The sequence below is a fragment of the Balaenoptera ricei genome, chromosome 1, assembly GCF_028023285.1.
Source record: "Balaenoptera ricei isolate mBalRic1 chromosome 1, mBalRic1.hap2, whole genome shotgun sequence".
Lineage (NCBI taxonomy): Eukaryota > Metazoa > Chordata > Mammalia > Artiodactyla > Balaenopteridae > Balaenoptera > Balaenoptera ricei.
In genome coordinates, this window is record NC_082639.1 from 16,805,630 (window position 1) to 16,827,725 (window position 22,096).

Sequence of the window (22,096 nt, forward strand, 5' to 3'; positions counted from 1 at the left end):
AAAATTCCCCACCTGTAACCTTTGGGATCCAGTTTCCTCAAGCAATTTACTGTAGGACCATGTTTAGGGTCAGGAGATGGATCTGCCTGGTTCTGAATTTGACACTCTCTAAAATTGTATTAAGTTCAAATCATACTCATTCCTAAGCTATCACACCCTACAACAGTACAGATCGTTGGGATATGCCAATACCTAAGATAAAAGTTTGACTGTTAGGTTTTTCACAGTTTACTTGGCAGCTACTGTCTTATAGTTAGTTCTTTCCACAGATATAACAGGTAGTTCTATGAGTAAAGGAAACCACACAGTTACTCTATGAGGCGTTTCCAATGCTGTAGGTATACAGAAAAGGCTCCATCGGGATAGACCTCAACTTCCTTTATGTTTCCATAACAGCTTTTTGGTACAGATTACACTACAAGACAATAAATACAGTAATACAATACTAGTACCACCACTTTATTCATTTGATCCAGGAAGCCACACTCGCCTATTTACTCAACTCACATCCCCCTCAGCATCTTTGACTAGCTGCTCCCCTGTCTCTCTGATCTCTTAATGTTTGAATGTCCCAGGGTTCAGTCCTTGGTCTTCATCCCTCTCATGCCCTTGGTGATTTGATCAAGCCCTGACTTCTCCCCTGAACTACACCTATCAAATCTAACATGCTCCACTGCAAATTCCTAATTCCTCTGCCAAACCTGCTCTTCCCACACTCCTTCACATCTTAGTTATGCCAACTTTATTCTTCCAGTTGCTCAGGACAAAACCTTAGTAATCCCTGACTCCTCTTTTTCTCCATATCCAATCTACAATTTTATCAGCTCTACTTTGAAATACCCAAACACTGCTTATCACCTCTCCAGCTAACCCTTGGTCCAAGCCACCATCAACTCCTTCTGTCTGCCCTTGCCCCACCATCAGCCTATTCTCAAGACAGCAACCAGAGCTATCCTGTTGAAACAGATTACATCACTCCTATGCATACAGCCCTACATGGTATCTCATCTCACTCAGAGTCAGATTTCCAACAAAGGTCTACCAGGTCCTGTCTGATATGGTCCTTAGTTACCTCCACAATGTCATCATCTATCATCCTCCCTATGTTTCAACCACACTGACCTCCCTGCTATTCCTCAAACCACCAGGCACATTCTTGTCTCATGCGCTACACTTGCTATTTCATCTGCCCCAGACACTCTTTTCCCCAATTCTTGGATGACTCACTACTCCACCTTCAATCACACTCCACGTTCTCCATGCCCCTTCCCTGCTTTAGTTTTCTCCACAGCCCTTATTACAGTTGACACACTAGATGTTTTACTTCCATTTATTTTATTGTCCGTCACTGGTCCCCATACCACTATCACTATAAGCTTCTTAAAGGCAAAAATGTCTGTTTTGTTCCATATGGTTATTCCCAACAGCTGAAACACTGCCTGAACCCAGTAAGCACTCAATATTTAGCTGAATGAACCCAATAAATGAGAACTTCAAGCATGCTAATGGTTGTGCTAAAGGAGGAGGAAAAGTACAAAAATATTTTAAGAAAGGAAGCTATATAATAAGCTCACCTATCAATACCATGCTATGTGTCTGTTCCTACATGATAACAAAGGCTGCCTCTTAGCAACTTTTCCACTCCGAGCAAAGGGGAACCATTTCCCTGTCTCTGCATAAATCTAAATATACAAAGAGGGACTTCCCAGGCTGTCCAGTGGTTAAGGATCCGCGCTCCCAATGCACGGTGCACGGGTTCAATCCCTGGTTGGGGAACTAAGATCCCACATGCCGCCTGGTGTGGCCGAAATAAACACACACACACACACACACACACACAAACACACACAGAGATATGGAGTGGAGAGGCTGAAGAATGGCCATATTTGATGTAAAAAAATATGTGCATTCAACACTTTCTAGTTCTCATTAAATGAAAAAGTAAATTAACCTTATGGTAACATCACTTACATTTTCTTACTCTGTTACACCCCAATCACACGAGTTTTTGCACATACATAACTCTACATATAAAACAAACTGAAACAGTCAAAAATTATTTTAAATGCAGCCTACTTCAATACTTTATAATTTACAAAGTTTCTTCTACATCATTAAACAGAGACACTCATATGTAGAAAAAGTTGAAATGATGAATTTATTCATAAAATCAAAGACATTCAGAATAGTGTTAATGAGCAGAAACAACATATACGCCAAAATCTGAATACCTTCAAAAATTCTGAGATACAATCTGTTAACTGTTTGTGGCCTTGGATATTTAACTCCAGTTCATAAAACTTTGATAAAAGCTTAGATTCTCTGCCACACTGATTGCACCTATAATAAAGCAGAGTGATAAAATTAAGATCAGAGTGGGAAAAGCAATAACGTTCTACTGTACTACATCCTGGGAATACACAAAGAAGCATTTATTACCTTAATTCTGTCATAGAAATTATCTACACTATGTATATTCAAAAAATAAAAACAAAGTGATTGATGAGGCCATGCATTTTATGCTTAGGAAGAAGTTTAAGAGTTGTTTTACTTTTAGTACTCCAGCAGGCTCCAGTCTCACGCTTTCAGCCCAGACCACAGCCATGAAATAAACAGCAAGAGCTCAACCAGAAACAGTTCCCAACACCTGGATGGGTTCAACTGCAATTATCTAGTCAGTTGTTTACATGTTCCCATGGAAACGTATTACTATAAATACTTTAGGTCCCATGATAGGCCACTAAATCCATAACCTGGAACTGAACTAGAAGACACAGAAGCAACCGCCTTAGAATAAAATGTATGATGAAAAAGTGGAAACACACTTACACAGTTACATAAGCATATTCCCCACAGAACTGCTGTTGCACAATGTTCCTCACATCGGGATTCTTTTGTTTAGACAAAGTATCTTCCAAAAGAGACATAAAGAGCTTTGAAAATTCTTGGGCATCCTACAATACAGGTTTGGGTTAATAAAAAGAAAAAAAATCATACCTTGCTTTTCAAGTTCTGTTACAAACAGTAATAAGTAAAATAATCCAGAAACTATCTGTACTTTGAACTTAGCATTTTGGAACAAGGACTAGAGCTATGCTGGATCAGTTTGTGCCCACATATGGATTTTCAGAAATGAGATCAAGGAAAATGTATAATATACTGAACAGTAAATAAAATAGAAAAAAATTAATTTTTAAAAATTTCTTCATTTCTTTCGATAAAGGTTGTAAGGAATGCTTTTTATATTTAAAAAAATAAAAGGTTCTTACCTGCTGCTGCCCTGTGTCCAAGCCCAAAGCTTTAACAAATCCCGATGGATCAATGTATCGCCTATTACTGTTTTGCAACAAGGCAAATAAGTACTGGAGATGCTCACAAATTGTTTGAGGCTCATAATCTATTAAAGAAATGTTTGTTCTTTTAAAAACTGCTACTTTTTAAAAATATGTACTCCTCTTCACATGAGAACATAATTATAATTAAACACCCTTATATCCAAACTATAATAATGTTTTATTATAGTTTTAAAACTTTAAAAGAAATCAGTAATCACATCTTTTGGAAGTCATGAGGCAGCCATGGTTGTCTATATGCATCCCCTAAAGGCAAGAGGCTATACATATGTTACAACAACAATAGCAATCATGACTATGGCTTCTAGAGTGTCAAATCACACCGAAACATCCAATCCAGTAATAAAAACCATACACTGTATTTACTATTTGCATTAAATGGCCAAATACTTTAATATAATCTCATTAATGTGAACTTGCCACAAACAGAGCAAATGACAGCAATCTCAAGCACACTGATTCAAACTTGAATGAACAATATAACAATTTACTGTTAAAAATCTTAAAATTTAGTTTCAAGTTTTAGTGAGTTCGGAGAAGGTATGCAAATAGGAAGCATGAATCTCAAGAGCCCTAAAAGATTTGTGTGTTCTCTTCTGTGCCAGTTATCGATTAATTGCCTCTCGGCTCCAAATCCACCCTTTCTTTGCTTGCTCTGTGCTAACAGAGATGAGCTCTGCAAAGATTCCTCCTTTGCCAGCTAGTGTAAAGTTGAGTCTTGTCAGTAGAGGGCGCTCCAGGGTTTCACTGTGAGTCTCACCAGGCTCCGTGGGCTCCCTCAGCCAGCAGTGGCCAGCAGCTTCTCCCCGCACCTCCTCTGGTAGCTTCAGTAGGATGCCTCTTGTGAGGCATTTCCTCCTGAATGACCACCCTGTGAATGACCTCCTGGACACTCTCTGCAAGAGATTCCAAGGCCCAGTACCTCCCTGAGGACAGTTTCCAGCAAGGAAACCCACTGAGGCATCTCAGCACCTTCTTGGCCATCCAGCGAGCTCGGGCAGGCAGCGCTTTCTCCAGTGAGGTCTGGATCTCAGGCCTGGTCAGTGGGGGTGTGGGACTCCTCCTTCTGTCTTCTTTTTCAGCCCTTGGGGTAGTGGCTGCTCCCCCATCTGCTATACCTGTGTTTTTTCAAGTCCTCTTTAATTCTTACTAACCAATTCCCCTGTTACTCTAATTTCCTATTAATAATTTTTTGTCAGTTCAAATCATCGTGTAGTTTGTCTCCTGATTGGTCTGAATGGTTTATCTCTTTACTACCAATTGTGACTCACCAATTGTGAAAAGGAAGTCAATAGTTCATTTGTAAAATAAAGATAAAAATCTTACTTCCTGGGGTGCAGGGGCTTTACAGGATGTTAAAAGCCCTTCAGGTAAGTTTGTATCTACTCCAACTTTCTTATTTTACAGGTTAGATACTACATGAGATCTTAAATAACTTATCCTCTGCTGGTTTTCCTATCTGTAAAATAAGGGAGTAGTGGAACTGGGACTAGAACTCAAGTCCCATCATTTCCAACACAAACCCTTCTCACTACACTGCACTGTGTCCGCTAATAGCACCAGAAATGCACAGTCTTATCCGAGAACAAGGTTAAGGACTTTGGTGAAATGGTAAAATCTAAGTGTTTAGAAATTTAAAAAACAAAACAAAACAAACCACATCTCTTGAAGATACATATTAAAACCACAATACCCAAAGGCGGCCATGGTACATCATTTTACAAAATAGACATTTACCTTCCACTTGTTATTTAGCTATCTTCTCATTGGTAAATTTATTCTTCAGCAAAAACAATGCTAAAATTAAAAATGATCCATTTTCCATTACTCATCCTTCACATACACTAATTCTTTAAATATCAATACCTTCTATACTATTAATCTAGATTTAAATATTCAGAACTATAGGAATAAAGCTTTGGGGAAACAAACTTAAGAATTTTTAAGCACTGTTTTGTACTGTTAACAAGGACCAAAAGCATTACCATTATCTAAAGAGCAGCAAGAAGGAAGATGTGGGGCTTAGGAACCCTATCTTTTCTCTCTCAGAGCCAAAGACATGAGCTGTGTGCCCAAATCAGATCACATAAAAGACAGCACAGGATTTACAAATGAGAACAAGAGTCAAAGGTTCCCAACCTGGAGCTCCTAGACCTGTGTAATCTTATACTCACTTCCCTCTATCCCCCAGCTTTGAGAAGAAGAAAAAGCTGGTCATTCCATGGAAGTTCCATCTCAAAGAGAATAATCTCTAAATAGAAATATCAATTAGGAATAACAATCCACATATTATGCATAAAAAAACTAAATAATTCCACTAGAACAGTCTGAAGCTGATTTCTAAATGTGCAATGAGTGTAGTCGCATATTAGTAGCTTGCTTTGCCAAGGGTGGTTAATTTAATCTTAATTTTAGAGGATATTTTGTAAGTCAGCCTATTTGGGAATCAAGACAAAAGGCTGTGGGTACACTGAAGTATTTATTAAGTCTCTCAAACTAGGTAAAAGAGTAACCTTGTCTGCTTTACTGACTGATTTCTCTCAATCACTAGAACTTAATGGACTGCAATCACAGTGTACTACAGAGGGAAATTGTAGTTGAAGTTTCCTCTATATGGTTGGTTCAAAGTGGTCTAGCTAGCAATAAGCTCAGCAGTAAGCCCTCCCCATACCCATTCCCCACTCACCTTTCTCTTCTTGGATACCATCTCCCATCATGTAGTCACTACAGGTGCTTGGACATAAGTAGAGCGCCTGCCGAAGCTCCAGGTTAAGAAACCACACTTGAAGAAATGTGTTGACATAACAAGTAGCTCCAAGGTTAGTGAGGCCCACAAATGAGTTCTACAAAAACACAAAATTTACAATTATAAAACCAGTTTCCCCTTAAATAAAAAAAAATTATGAGAAGTATTTTTTTTAATTTGATTAAAAATGTGTTAAACTGCCTCAACCACTAAACCCTGTGAGCCTCTCTCAGGAAAGGTTAGGGCATAATTATCATGAAAGCCCCATTTGGGTTGACTATGGGAGTGGGCATCTCTAGTCTTCTCCAGCCACTTAAATCTAAACTTAGAGAACAGTTGGCTCTAGAAAACATCAATTTTAAACACGTGTACATAGGTTTTTCATTTGCTATATTCCTAAGAGCCCAGCATTCAGTAGAATGACAAAGTGAAACTTCCAGAAAAGTTCCTTTTTATCCTATAGATCTGGGAGATGGGGGGATGGAGGGAGTTAGTTGCAATATTTTCCAAAGATAAGGCTGAGAATTCCTGAACTTACAAAGAATCATTCTTTTTAAGAGAGAAAATACCTATACAGGTGACTATTTTGTAAACGCCAGGCTTTATCGTTAGAAAGTATTAATGTGTATTACCATAAAAAAAAAAAAAAAGGTAAAACTTCTGTTGTATGTATAATATGTAAAAATACAAGCCCAAGAAAGCAAAGTAATATCAATATGGGAGCTTGTTCCCTGGATTTACCACCTCCTTTAAAGAGACTTAAAAAGAGCTCAAAATAAAACATGCTACGTTAAAGCAAACACAGAATCAGCATTGAACTAAAACTATTAGGTAAAGGCTTACTGGATTACATAGCTACCTGTTTTAAAGCATACCATTAAGAACTGTTCCAATTCAAGTGGTTTAGAGTCTTAAATTCCACTACTGATCTTAGAGCTGCTTAGGTTACCTGAAATCAGTAATGGTTTCTGATCATAGGCACAATATAAAACACACAAGAATGCCATATAGAAATCCCTTAAAAAACGATGGCTTACCTTTTTTCTCCTCTCACAGTTGGGGTCGTCAATGTTATGAAAACTATTTTCATCTATTTCTCCTAACCAAATGTGCTCACCAATCCCAACCAAGCAATTCGGATTTCCTTTGCAGTTTCGTCTATGAAAAAATATTGTATGATTAAAAAATACCATAGTTCCATGGTAAGAAATATGCAAATTAAAACTATAATGATACCATTTTTAAAATTCTATTTCTCATCTATAAGATTAGCAAAACTGAGAAAGCATAATACCACACCCAGTCTGTGAGGCTGTGGGGAAACAGAACTCATCTACTGCTGATGAGAATGCCAGCTGGTAGGACTCGTACAGAAGGGAATTTTGCAACTGCTAACAAATCTACATACACACCTACTTTCTGACCTATCCATTTCACTTCTAAGAATTCATCCTGAAGATGGACCTCCAACAGTGCAAAAACACATACACTAGGTTATTCATTACAGCATTGTTTGTGATTGCAAAATACTGGAAACAACCCAAATGACCAAACATAGGGAATATGGTACATCCACACAATGGAGTACCACACAACTGTGACAGGAAAAACACATGACGATCTCTGCGAACTGATGTAATTTCTAGAATACATTAATGAGCAAAAAGCAAAGTGCAAAAGAGTTATCTATAGCATGCCATTTTTTTGTGTTAAGAAAGATGGGGAAATAAAATATACATGTATCTGCTCATTTGAGCAAAAAGAAAAACACAAATGTATATATGCATGTGTATAACTGAATCACTTTGCTGTACAGTAATTAACACAACATTGTAAATCAACAATACTTCAATAAAAAAATAACAGTATAAAAAAAAGAAAAACACCAAAAGGATAAATCAGAGACTAGTGAAACTGGTTACCTGTAGAACATGAGTAGGATTAAGATTTCTTTAAAAAAAGAAGCGTTGGACATTTTCCTGAATATGCCACTCCATACATTGCTGAATTTGGGGGCCATGTGAATGTTACACACAAATCAGTAAGGATGGAGGGAACCCTAAATTCAACACAAACAATAACATATTTCAACTGAGTAACATACACTGAAAGGAAGAGGGTGGGGCACTGACCCAAGTAACTTGAACTTGGTCATTAGCAAGTTTATTAGTGTCAGGATAAAGACATAAGGAACAAACAACAAACTTATTTAATAGCTTCCTTTTCAAAGATACATGGGTTAACAATTCTGAAACTTTCTGTGCATTCTGCAATTGAACAAATAAGTACATGTATACTGGGGATGAAGGGAATCAAGTTTTGGAGAGGAAAGTTACAAATAAGGGAAGAAGAATAAAACCAACCCTGCAGTATTGATTAGGAATAACAGGTGTTAAATCAAAATCCACAGGGTCTTAATATATACAGACAGGTAGATTAGTGTTGCCAGATAAAATACAGAAGTTATTTGAATTTCAGATAAATGACATATTTATATTTTAAAAAGTATTTGTTGTCTATCTGAAATTTAGATTTAATTGGGCAGCCTAAACGAGACAGCTTTTTTGTCAGCCAAGGGCCTAAAAGCAGTAACATGAACACACCCAGCAAGCAGATCTTGATTTATAAATATTCCCCACTCGAAGAACCCAGAGCTCCTGGGAGAAATGGCCAATTTGAAGCCTGGGCAAGATAAACATGGACATATTGCTGTGCCCCCAAAATTAGGATGTATTCAAAGAATGAGGGGGACATGTTAAAAGGAAGAGCTTGGATGGGGCTCCCAGTACCCAAATCTGGAACAATCTGAGCAACAAAATAATGATCGGATTACAACCTGCTCAATAATGTAGGAATCCATAGTAAGGTGGGTGAATGGATGGATGGATGAGAAATCTCCTTAAAGAAGAAAGCCAACTATCAATGTGGAAGAAAGGACAGAATCAGAAATTCACCATTTGGCATCCATCAGATTAATAAAGAAGTCATGCAAGGATTGTCAATGGATGCCAGTGTAGGAAAGTTTGAGTAACAGAATATCTACATAGTCTCAAAGTATCTCAGCACAATTGTTTATTAATTACAAAAGGAAATATAGTAACTTTCAGTGGAGAAACCTGGCAGATACCACCTAACCAAAGGATCAAAGTTTAAGTAGCCAGTAATGGGTCTAATTAACTGTATGCCCCTCCTGGTGTGATGCACTAAGAGCACAACATCACTTCTGTGGTTTTCCTACCAAAGTGAATAACCTAAACCTAATTATAAGCCAACACCAGACAAATCCAAGTTGAGAAGCTTTCTGCAAAGTAAGTGTCCTATATACTTTTCAAAAACCTCCATATAGATATGGGGATATATGTATAGCTGATTCACTTTGTTATAAAGCAGAAACTAACACACCATTGTAAAGCAATTATACTCCAATAAAGATGTTAAAAAAAAAAAAACCCTCCATATGATGAAATACAAAGAAAGACTGAGTAATTATCCAAATTAAAGGAGACTTAAGATACACAACTGACTGCAACATACGAGCCTAGATTTTCTTTTGCTATGAAGGAGTTTATTAAATCAGTATGTTCTGAATATTTCAGAAGGTTACCCACTAAAGCTTTATTGACAGCAGTAAAAGATTGGAAACACTATAAATGCCCATCAATAGGAATCTGCTAAATAATATAGCCAAGCAATGGAAACCACTGTAATTAGGAAAAAAAGATAAGGAGAAACTGTTATGTTGTGATATGTAACAATATCATTAGTTGAAAAAAGCAAGGAACAAAGCAGTGTTTAAAAATGGGTGTGGGGGGGACTTCCCTGGTGGCGCAGTGGTTAAGAATCCACCTGCCAAGGCAGGGGACACAGGTTCGAGCCATGGTCCGGGAAGATCCCACATGCCGCGGAGCTACTAAGCCCCGTGCGCCACAACTGCTGAGCCTACACTCTAGAGCCCGCGAGCCACAACTACTGAGCCCACGAGCCACAACTACTGAAGCCCGTGTGCCTAGAGCCCGTGGTCCGCAACAAGAGAAGCCACCACAGTGAGAAGCCCGCGCACTGCAACGAAGAGGAGCCCCTGCTCGCCGCAACTAGAGAAAGCCCGCACACAGCAAAGAAGACCCAACGCTGCCAAAAAAAAAATAAAATTAAATCTTTAAAAATAAAAAAAAGGGTGTGAAGGGGACTTCCCTGGTGGTCCAGTGGCTAAGACCCTGTGCTCCCAATGCAGGGGGCGCGGGTTTGATCCCTGGTCAGGGAACTAAGATCCCATACCGCATGCCAGGTGGTGTGGCCAAAAAAAAAGTGTGGGGGGGGGGGGTTGACAGACCTGTCTGTTTAGATAAAAAGACGCACTATAATCTGGGAACAACCATCTTTGAGGAGGTTTACCTCTACCTGCTGGCTGCAAAAACTAACAATAAATTAGTTTTATTGCTATGCTCCCCCATCACCTTTTATATCTTTCAGATTTAGAACTCTGGGAAGTACTACATATTCGAGAAATAAGTAAATAATTGTTCTTAATATTCCACTTAAACACACTGTCTTCTTGGCTTTAAAAAATAAAAATGAAAACAAGTTTGGCCAACTTAAGAGCAGTTTGTCAGGATTATGTCAAAGCCAGGTTGGAAAGTAACTTACTAAGGAAATAAAAGTACAACTGATCCATGGCGGGGGCGGGGGAGGATCTAAAAGGAGTTATTTTTTGTACCTATAACTCACCTCTAATGGTAAAGGACTACTACAAGGGAATTACAATAAGTAAAAAAAATCTCTCCTTTTACACATAAGTCATTTTTCTCTTCTACCAAGAGACGATATAAAGAAACAAGCAAACAAACCTGATTCAGAGACAGGGGAAAGTAACCTAAAATCTTTCCTTGGAATAGGGGCAAGGACTTACCAGGCAGATTCTTTTTTTAAAAATAAATAAATAAATAAATAAATAAATAGGGCTTCCCTGGTGGCGCAGTGGTTGAGAATCTGCCTGCCAATGCAGAGGACACGGGTTCGAGCCCTGGTCTGGGAAGATCCCACATGCCGCGGAGAAACTGGGCCCGTGAGCCACAATTACTGAGCCTGCGCGTCTGGAGCCTGTGCTCCGCAACAAGAGAGGCCGTGATAGTGAGAGGCCCGCGCACCGCGATTAAGAGTGGCCCCCGCTTGCCGCAGCTAGAGAAAGCCCTCTCACAGAAACGAAGACCCAACACACCCAAAAATAAATTAATTAATTAATTAAATTAAAAAATAATAATAATAAGGAAGATTCTTTTAAAAAGAAAATTACAGGGAATTCTCTGGCAGTCCAGTGGTTAGGACTCTGCACTTTCGCTGCTAAGAGCCTGGGTTCAGTCCCTGGTCAGGGAGCTGGGATCCACACCCCACCCCACCCCCAAATTACAACTCACAGCACTGAACTGCAAAGTCTTTAGAACAGGAAAAGTTAGCATCAATAACTAGAGTGAAAATGTTATCTCTAAAACTAAGTAAGTAGGTACTTGCTCTTTCCAATATGCTCTTCAAAGGTATACCAAATTTGTTTTCTCCTCGTAAATAAGGGAGTGGTAAGTCCTTCACAAGTTTTGGCTGGGAAGACAGGCACTCTCCTGTGTCAAAAGCACAGATCATTCTCTCAGAAAACTACGGTTCCATTAGAACCATTCTGATTTTAGTCTCCTGTTCCTAACAGCAAAATAGAGAAAATGAACAAAAGTAGGCTCTCCTTGTTCACGCTCCTCCCCTCCCACACACACAATAAATCTTGTATACTTGGTCCAAAGTTGGCTTCAACGATCAAATAAAATACACAGCTATGAACTAAAAATGTCACGCAATAGGTTTCTTTAACTTTAAAAAGACTTCCAAAAACATATGTGAGACGTTGGGAGCAACTTGTATTATTTAGCCCTAGAACGCTGGCATTGTTTTTTTGTTTTTGCTTTTCTTAAATTAACTGATGGTGAGGTATTACTGAATAAGGTTCCATCAGCTAAAATGCCATCACTGTGTAGATGAGATGAACCTGTGTTAAAGCACCAGCCACCACCCTCCTCCCCAGAGAACCTATGGCTTCAGGGTGCCTAAGGACACACTCCAGGTGAAAACCAAAGTCAGTGGTGAGCCACTGCATTAAAAGTAGCTTAGGCTAACCAACTAAAGCTTTCCAAATTGAGGCCAAGCCATTTTTTTTGGTACATGGGCTCAATGTTGTGGAGGATTTTTTTGTTTGTTTATTTATTCTCTTGTTTGGAGCAGTGGAGAATCTACTTAAGAAGCATAAATCATAAAAACATTTCTATTGGGACTCCCTGGTGGCGCAGTGGTTAAGAATCTGCCTGCCAATGCAGGGGACACGGGTTCGAGCCCTGGTCCGGGAAAATCCCACATGTTGCGGAGCAACTAAGCCCGTGCGCCGTAGCTACTGAGCCTGTGCTCTAGAGCCCGCGAACCACAACTACTGAAGCCCGCAAGCCTAGAGCCTGTGCTCCGCAACGAGAAGCCACCACAATGAGAAGCCTGCGCACTGCAACGAAGAGTAGCCCCCACTCGCAGCAACTAGAGGAAGCCCATGCGCAGCAACGAAGACCCAATGCAGCTAAAGATAGATAAATAAATAAGTAAATAAGTAAATGAATAAAGAAAAATTTCTATTATAAGCCATTACTTCCAAGCCAACCTAAGCAGTGCAGCAGAATGCCACGTACAGAAGGCTAGATGAAATCCCCCTGTAGAAGAAAACCTCTCCCTCAGTCTCCAAAGCCCCAAGCTCCTTTTTATCCCCATTAGGAGTAGGCTACAGGTGTCAAGTATCATCTATCATCCTGTCTGTACCAATTTTCTTATAGTAGAAAAATACTTCTGCATACTTGTTTCCATTAGTGTAAGAAGAGATAGATCAAGGAGGCTGAGACACGTGAGACAGGGACACACGTTTACATGTTTGATGTGTAAATACCCTAGCCTGTTGACTCAAATTTATACAACTTACTTGGCCCTAGAAAGCATGTGAATTTGCTAATGCTGGCTTAAAAAGCAAGTAACTTTTTCAAGGTCACAAGTAGCCCCGATTTAATAATCTAGGTAGAGTGATGCCATTCACCTTCTCTGAAATAGTAAGTTCCTACAACCTTATAACTGTACCCTCTACCCACTCCCCACTGGTCTTCTTCCCAGAAATCCTTCCTTCTGCCTACAGGGGAATCAGAGAGGGAGAACTGAATCACAAACAAAAACAAAGCACGAAGAGCACTCATCCTGGTTCTCCCCCGGCTCTCTCCCACTACTCGTATCTCATTTACTTATGCATCCGTTGGCTTACGACTAGGTTTTTGTTTTGTGTGGCAGTTGACTATTACTGTACATGCCTAGTTTCTTCAGCTCCCCCTGACTTTTTTTTTCTTTGAGAACAAACTGTTCCTCCATTCTTGTGGTTCTAGCAAGAGCTGCTGAGATGCAGCTCCCATCCAGCACCCAAACACAGCCTCACAAAATATTTAAAATGGGAACTGAGAGAAAGAGAAAACAAACAACCCCAAAATGACAATCCCTCTTCAGTGGCAGACCCTTCTGACAGCTTAGCTGTCCTAACATTAAGAAGGAAACAACATGCTGATTTGCATGAGAAACAGCTGGAAGAGGTTCATGAATCTCTCCTGGGCTCAAGTGTTTCCCTGCCCTAGCCATGATTTATTTGTCCACATCTTTCCTGAATTAAAACACCTCCCTAGATTTGTTAACTGAGGCACTTCCCTTACACTATATTAAAGTTTCTGTCACCTGTATCCAGGAACCCTAACAAATATGGACTAACGAAATGAAGCTTTTTCTGTTATTAACTTACCTCCAAGAGTCAACAATCCATTTCAGTCTCTAACAGATCTCCTAATTTTTTTTTTTTTTGGCCGCGCTGCGCCGCTTGCAGAATCTTAGTTCCCCAACCAGGGATTGAACCCAGGGCCACGGCAGTGAAAAGTCCTAACCACCAGACTTCCAGGGAACTCCCAGATCTCCGAATTCTTAAAAACAGCTTTGCCCCTCTTCCTCTAAGCTTTCTTATAAGACCAGTTAACAAACACAGGGGAAAACATTCAGCTCCAGAGAAATGTGAGTTTAAAACAGTCATGAAAGATGTTTTCACTTATGAAATTGGCAAAAAAAGTTTTGGTGATGGACTTCCCTGGTGGTCCAGTGGTTAAGACTCTGTGCTTCAGCTGTAGTGGGCACAGGTTTGATCCCTGGTCGGGGAAGTTCCACAGGCCGCGCGGTGCGGCCAAAAAAAAAAGTTTTGATCATGAAACAGGGTAAAGTGAGTCATTGTCTGTTCATTGTTAAACACAACGCTTTTGGAAAAACTTGAGAAAATGTCTCAAAATGTTAAATGGCACCAATATTTTGTTTCAATACTTCTGGGCACATGTCCACAGAATATGTTTGACACTGTGGCAATGAAACAAAATGAAGAATTCTAACAGGTACTTTTTTTCTAGGGCCATGGATATAAGAACACCAAGTGGCTACAGCAGTAGGCAGGGGGCAGGTTCCCCAAATGTTTGGTATGACATGCTAAGCACCTGTGACATTATTCGCTGTGATTTTAGGCCAATAAACGCTTTCGCAGCAATGTAAATGATGGACCAAGGCTGAACAAAGCCTGAGACATAACAATTTTCCTAGTCTAAACCAATTTAGAGGCAATGCAAGCAATGGAAGAAAGCTGAATTCCAGCATATCAATGCAATGAAATCAATAGGACTTTCGAGCTGATTAGATGGTGTGGGCAAGAAGGAAAAGGAGACATCTGCAATGATATCCAAAACTGTATAGAAAGGAAACAATTTTTCACAAATCAAAAACTGCAAAGTGGAAAAAAAAAACAGTAGGCTAAGTATCTAGGGGTGCAAATGACTTAAGTTCCTTCTACACTGACCATAGGTAAAAGTGGTAGTTTTAGCTCTGTTTTGACAGATCTCCAAGGATCTGTCATTTAGGAGTATGTTTTCCAGCACAATGGACAGAAATTTAGTCAATGATTTCATAGATGCTATGCAGTACAAAGAAATTTTATTATTTGAATGGGAGAGGAGGGTGGAGATATTACTCCCTCTGCGTGGTCATTTAAAGAGTTATTGCTTTGTTTTTCTCCCTCAACACCTTTTAGTTTCTTGGCTCTTAGGACATCATTTCACACAGCCCAGGTAGAAATCAATGAAGGATAGCAAGCCAACTCTCCTGCTTCCAGGGAAGACCCCTGACTACACTAAGGCGTTGCCTAATGCAGCACCAGATTTCTAAAAATTGATTTGTGTGTGTACACAGAGAGAGAGAGAAAGGGAGAAGGAAAGAGAGGGAGGGAGGGGGAGAGAGAACAGGTTAACCAAGGATTACTGAAATGGTTCCAATAATAACCATTTACTGTCTGAATTTTCCTCGAAAACTTCAAATTGTCTCTGTAACTCCAAATGTCACCACTCTATCAGAATGACAGTTGCTTAGGATTAGTTAGGTCCATTAACTGAGTTCAGGAACTCCCTTCCAAACTAGTCCCCTCTAATTAAGAACATTCTTGTCCCTCTACCATTTTATTTCATAATCACAAACCGGTCTCTAACCAGATGTCAACAAATAAGGAGGAACTCAGAAGGCTCCCCATCCTTTGACAGGGGGAGGGGGGCGGGGCGCTACAGCAGGTCATTGCCTAACTTTAACCCCTTTCCAAAACTTTGGTGACTGACTCAACATTCCCAGGCTCTTTGTGCTATGTGCTGGTTCTAAGAAGGCAAAACTGGACTTCCCTGGTGGCGCAGTGGTTAAGAATCTGCCTGGCAATGCAGGGGACACAGGTTCGAGCCCTGGTGCAGGAAGACTCCACGTGCCACGGAGCAACTAAGCCTGTGCGCCACAACTACTGAGCCCGCATGTCACAACTACTGAAGCCCGCGTGCCACAATTACTGAAGTCCGCGTGCCACAACTACTGAAGCCCGCGTGCCTAGAGCCCGTGCTCTGCAACGAGAAGCCACCACAATGAGTAACACTGCAACGAAGAGCAGCCCCCGCTCTCAGCAACTAAAGAAAGCCCCTGCGGCAACGAAGACCCAACGCAGCCAAAAATAAATAAATAAAAAAGAAAAGCATTTTTTAAAAAAAAAGGGAAAAGAGAACCCATAGAATGAGAAAATATTTGCAAATACATGGCACTTATATCCAGAATATATACAGAACTCTTAGAACTCAATAATAAAGACAATCCAATTTTAAAATGGGCAAAGGATGTGAAAAGACCTCTCTCCAAAGATCTACAAATGGCCAATAAGCACATGAAAAGATGCTCAACCTTATTAGTCATCAGGAAAATGCAAAGCAAAACCACAATGAGATACCACTTCACACCCACTAGGATGGCTATAAGACAAAAACAGTGTAAGGATGAGGAGAAAATGGAATCTTCAGATATTGTCTGTGAGTATGTAAAATAGTGCAGCCACTTTGGAAAACAATTTGTCAGTTCCTCAAAATGTTAAACATAGTTATCCTATGACCCAGCAATTCCACTCCTAGGTCTATACCCCAAAGAACTGAAAATAGGTCTTCAAACAAAAACTTGTACACAAATGTTCATAGCAACACTATTCACAACAGCCAGAAAGCAGAAATAACCAAAATATCCATCAACTTAACTATGCTGTGAGATGATGGATGTGTTAATTGCCCTGATCTTGGTAATCATTCCACAATGTCCATCAAATTATCATGTTGTACACTTTAAATATATAGTTATATTTGTCAATTATTCCTCAATAAAGTTGGGGGAAAAAATTTAAATCCATCAACTGATGAATAGATAAAATGTGGCATATCCAACAATGGAATATTATTCAACCATACAAAGGAATAAAGTACTGATACATGCTATAACACGGATGATCCTTGAAAACATTATGCTAAGTGAACGCCAGACCAAAAAAGGCCACGTATTGTATGATTCCACTTATATAAAATATCCAGAATAAAGAAATCTACAGACAAAAAGATTAGTGGTTGTCAGGGGGTGGGGGAGGAGGAAATGGGAAGCGACTGGAGTTTAATGGATATGGAGTTTCCTTTTAGGGTGATGGAAGAAGTTCTGGAACTAAACAATGGTGATGTTTGTACAATATCGTAAAGGTACTTAATGCTGTGTAATTGTATACTTTAAAAATAGTGGGACTTCCCTGGTGGCACAGCGGTTAAGAATCCGCCTGCCAATGCAGGGAACCGCGGTTCGAGCCCTGGTCCGGGAAGATCCCACATGCCGCGGAGCAACTAAGCCCGCGGACCACAACGACTGAGCCTGCGCTCTAGAGCCCACGAGCCACAACTACTGAGCCCACACACCACAACTACTGAAGCCCACGTGCCTTGAGCCCGTGCGTGCCTTAAGCCCGTGCTCCGCAACAAGAGAAGCCACCGCAATGAGCAGCCTGCGCACCACAATGAAGAGCAGCCCCCGCTCGCCGCAACTAGAGAAAGCCTGCGAGCAGCAACGAAGACCCAACGCAGCCAAAAATAAATAATTTTTTTAAAAAATGGTAAATTTCGTTGTGCGTTTTACATAACTTTTACAAAACAATTTTTAATGAAATGAAATACTGACAAATACTACAACATGGATGATGCTTGAAAACATTATGCTGTCAAAGAAGCCAGTCATAAAATAAAAGTCCACATACTGTATGATTCCATTTACATGAAACGGCCAGAATAGGCAAATTTAGAGGCAGAAAGTATATCAGTGGTTACTTCGAACTGGGGGGGAGGGGGAGTGGGGTTTACAGGGAGGACTGAGTGCCAAGCTAATGGGTACAGAGCTTCTTTTAGGGGGGTCGGATTGTGCTGAGGGCTGAATAACTCTGTGACTATACAAATAAAAAATACTGGGTTGTACATTTTAAATGGGTGAATCATATGATGCGTGAATTATATCTCAAAGCTGTTTATGAAAAAAACTGCTTGGATATAAACCTTTTAATTGCAGCTTAAAACTCATGTCCGTGACATTCCCCTTATAGTGATCTCAGCTAATTTCTACTCCTTTACTTCCATTAAAATCATAACTATTACAGTGAAAGAGTTTATATTTTTTGGTTACTCTGGAACCTAATTATGTGGAGAAACTGACTGAAGCTTATCTATTATACACGGCCACGTCATTCCAGTACTGACTGTTGCCCTCCTCGTGAGCCAGACTCCCAGAGCTTGGAATTATTCGTTTGCTTTATGGAAGCTCTCTAACTTGTTTCACTTCCCATACTAGACTTAAAGTTCCAAGTCTGAGACCTTGACTTCCATTCCTTCCGGATCCCACCATGGAATGTAAAAACTCCAGAAAGTCTTTACTAAATGCTTGATCAAAGGCTACTGAGCATGCCCGGCTTGGCCAAGTCAATTCAACAACATTCCGGACACAAACTATAGTTCCCGCGTTAAAAGGTGGTAAAACAGCTAAGGATTCGATCTAAAAGGAAAGGCAAGGTTCACGGGCTAAGTAGAAGTGAAGGACAGCACTTAACAGCTCAAACTTTGTACTCGGTAGACTGGTGTTGAGTCAGAGCGACCCCCCATCCCCCAAAAAAGGCTAAAAAATACTAGGTTACCGAGAGAGGAGAAGGTCAACTGGGGATGAAGGGTACCGATGACGCAGACTAACCGTACGTTTTCCTAAAGCCGCCCTACCCAAAAATATGATCACGCCTTCAGCGTCAACACCAATACAACATATACAATGATGAAGCTCACTTCGCAGAAGTTCCCGTTTTACAAACCAAAAAACCGAGCAGTGGCCAGGATATACCAACCACCAACGTTTGCTAAGCTCTCAGCTCCTGCCTTCAACCATCTCCACCGCCATCTTCTAATAAGAACCCAGAACCTTTTCTTAAGGGCTTCAGCAGCATCACCTCCGTGCAGAGCCCGGAAAGGCTGCCTTTCCCAGGTCGCCCAGAAGGCGGAAAGGAGGAAACCTCCACCTTGTTCTCTCCATGCCTGCTAGATGCACGCAAAGGGCCGCCGTCTTCCTTCCCCCAGCCCCTGGCCTGGTTTTGCAAGGTCCGACGCGAGGGGGGCGCGAGGCCCGGTGCGCGGGCCTCACCTGCACACGCCGCGGATGCAGGGCTCGAGCCAGATGCGGTAGGCGGTCTCGATGTGCTCCTGCGACACCTCCTCGGGCCGCACCGTCTCCGCCCAGCGCCAGGCCGCCTTTTCCAGCTGCAGCCGCGGGGCCATGGCCTTGGCCCGAGGACTGCCTCCTGAGCCCGGCCGCCCAGGCTGCCGCAGCCGCCTCCACCGCCGCCCAAATGGGCTCCGCCACCTGCCAGCGATGAGGACCAGGCGCTCCCTCAGCCAGCTGGCCAGTCAATCACCTGTGCGCGCCTCTGCCTGGGCGCCCGCCCGCGCGCCCGCACCCGACCCGCACGACCGGCCGCAAAGCGCCTCCGCGGACACCCGACACCCCCCGCACCCGCAGACGTTGGAGGTGTACTCCCCGCCGCGGTGGGCGCATGCGCGTTCCCAGCAGTCTTTGCGCCTCCCGCGCCTCTGGCCCGACGGGCGGAGGAAGGGGAAGCCGGTAGTTGAGACCCTTGCCACGTCCTCACCGGCGCTGCAGGGGAAGCGACCTCAGCTCCTGTCCAGGATAGCGTTCTGCGCACCACTAGTCTTCCAAGCGGGCACCTCGAGGGCTAAAGTCTGCTTGTTTTTCCTCTCTGGTACTTCGCCTTTAACCGTGAAGGATCACGCGAGAGGCTACTCAACGCACACCATAGGTCCGCTGGATTGTGGGGTGGGACCTGAAACCTGGGTCACCAGAGAAGCCAGGGTCGGCTCTCTGGAAGGGTTAACTCGAGCCTGGACCGGTTCTGACTCCTTTCCTGAGCCCTCCTGACGTCACGTGACGTTCTGGCCTTTTCCTGAGCTAGAACTGGACTACGTGTCCCGGCATGCGTTGCGTGCTGTCACTCACTGGATGCCAGGCATGCTGGGATTTGTAGTCTTCGCAGTAGTGGGTTTGCTGTGCCTTGGCTTGTGCTGGGGTGCAAGCGGGTCCCTGGGCGGGGTTTCTCTGCCCTGGAAGGTCATCCTTGCAGGTGGTGGACCTTCCTCACTGCTGTTATCTCCATATGCTGATTTCTTCCTTCTTTAATGATGGTCCTCTTTAGCTGCAGGGTTTGAAAACATTGCCTTTTTTCAATCTCTGCTTCTGGACATAAAGAGTAGCCTTATCAGAGTGTTTTGCGAACTGTAAAGGGTACTGCTTGAGTGAGGATTTTGAGAACTTTGCATTTTAATGAGAGCCCTATGGCGGTCTAAGCACTAACTTCTGACACAATACTCAATAGCTTGCCAGCTGGGTAACCTTGAACTGGGTGCCTTTTTTTTTTTTTTTGGCTGCACTGCACAACTTGTGGGATTTTAGTTTCCCCTGACCAGGGATAGAACCTGAGCCCTCGGTAGTGAGAGCGTGGAGTCCTAACCACTGGACCACCAGGGAATTACCCAGACTGGATGCTTTATGTGTGCAATTGTTTAGACAAACGTTCACTTAAGGAACGATGAAAATAAGACATGGTCCTTGCACTTATGCAAGGGGGCGGGGGTGAGGGGAGAATGGTAGAAACTTAAAGTAAGGTCCCCTTCCCTTCCTTGGAAGGTTTGGAGTACTTGGGGGAAGTCTTCCCAGGAGGGATAAGTCCTAAATCCACCCTTAATAGATGAGTAGAACTTAGCCAGGTTAGAAGAAAGGTACCATTCTAGACAAAGGGAACTACAAGGAACAAAAGCACAGAAGAGAGAAACTTCTTGGTATGAGGCCACAAACTCCGAGAAGGGGAGGTGAGACTTTGAGAGGCTGGCCAAGACTTTGCTTTATCTGAGGGACTCATAGAAATGTTTAAAGCTGGTGAGTGATATAAGGGGGATTTTCATTTTGTATAACTTCCTCAGTCTAGGTCAAGGACAGAGACAGAGAAACCTTGTAAGACTATAGAAATACTGCAAGCCAGAGATAATGAAGGCCAGAATGGGGCAGTGTAATAGGTGTGGAATGAGGAGGCAAACTTGAAAGATATTTAGGACATGGAATTGCTAAACTTGATAAGTTGGTCTAAGCAAAGTCTGTTTACCTTTCTGTTATTTGACCTTCAGGTGTAGGTCATAGCCCTTTCCTAGGTGCTTACAGCTCCCTGTGTCATTACCTCACTTAGCACGTGATAAAATCGTGAATATTATTCATTGTGCTGTCACTGCTATATGCCAGTTTTCTAACTTGGGTAGTTAAGCGAATAGAGTTTCTACCAAATGAGGTAACAAGTAGAGAAGAAGGAGCAGGTTTAGAAGGGAGATGATGATTTCAGTTTTTAATAAATTGCATTTTAAGTGCATCAGGGACATCCATGTAGAGATAGGAGACATGAGTCTGAATCTTGCAGGATATATTGCTCCTGCATCATGGATTTTCCAGTCTCTACTGGGTGATTCTCATCAGCATTAGATACATGCTGTAATTTCTCCCAGTTTTAACAAACCCTCTCTTGACTCCCACATCCCCCACCGGCTACCATCCCACTTCTCTGCTCTTTTTTTTTTTTTCTCTGCTCTTCTTTATAGCAGAACTCCTGGAAAGAGTGATCTAGACTCTTCTCCAGTTCCCTAATTTCCTATCCCCCTTAAACCCGTTCTAAATCAGGCTCTTGCCCCAAAACCAACCACATAAAGGTCACCAAAGTCCTCCATGTTGTTAAATTCAGTGGCGAGTTCACACTCTGTTTTACTTGACCTGTCCACAGCATTTGACCTAGTTCTTCACTCTCTCCTCTTGGGAACACGTTCTTCTCTTAACTTGCAGAGTTACTGAACACAAGTTCATGGGCCCAATGCACAGTGAAGCCAAACATACTGAAATGTTGGAGTTTGGAGCACAGAAAGGTTTATTGCATGGCCAAGCAAGGAGAACAGCTGGCTCG

At 41.8% G+C, this 22,096-nt stretch overlaps 1 protein-coding gene and 1 non-coding gene across 5 annotated transcripts in view; both read right to left on the reverse strand.

Annotated features, from left to right (window-relative positions):
* Positions 1–19,605, reverse strand: part of USP48 (ubiquitin specific peptidase 48) — a 66,044-nt gene extending 46,439 nt beyond the window's left edge. For all 4 annotated transcript variants that reach the window (XM_059915572.1, XM_059915566.1, XM_059915559.1 and 1 more), the window contains exons 1-6: positions 19,228–19,605; positions 7,137–7,257; positions 6,040–6,196; positions 3,270–3,397; positions 2,830–2,954; positions 2,232–2,340 (exon numbers count right to left, since the gene is read on the reverse strand). In XM_059915572.1, the coding sequence (XP_059771555.1) occupies positions 2,232–2,340; positions 2,830–2,954; positions 3,270–3,397; positions 6,040–6,196; positions 7,137–7,257; positions 19,228–19,361 (774 nt within the window). In that variant the 5' untranslated portion in view covers positions 19,362–19,605. The remainder of the gene's footprint in view (positions 1–2,231; positions 2,341–2,829; positions 2,955–3,269; positions 3,398–6,039; positions 6,197–7,136; positions 7,258–19,227) is intronic.
* Positions 241–374, reverse strand: LOC132354925 (small nucleolar RNA SNORA18). Its single transcript, XR_009499465.1, has one exon. It is a non-coding gene; the product is annotated as a small nucleolar RNA SNORA18 (small nucleolar RNA).
* Positions 19,606–22,096: the final 2,491 nt, after the last annotated feature.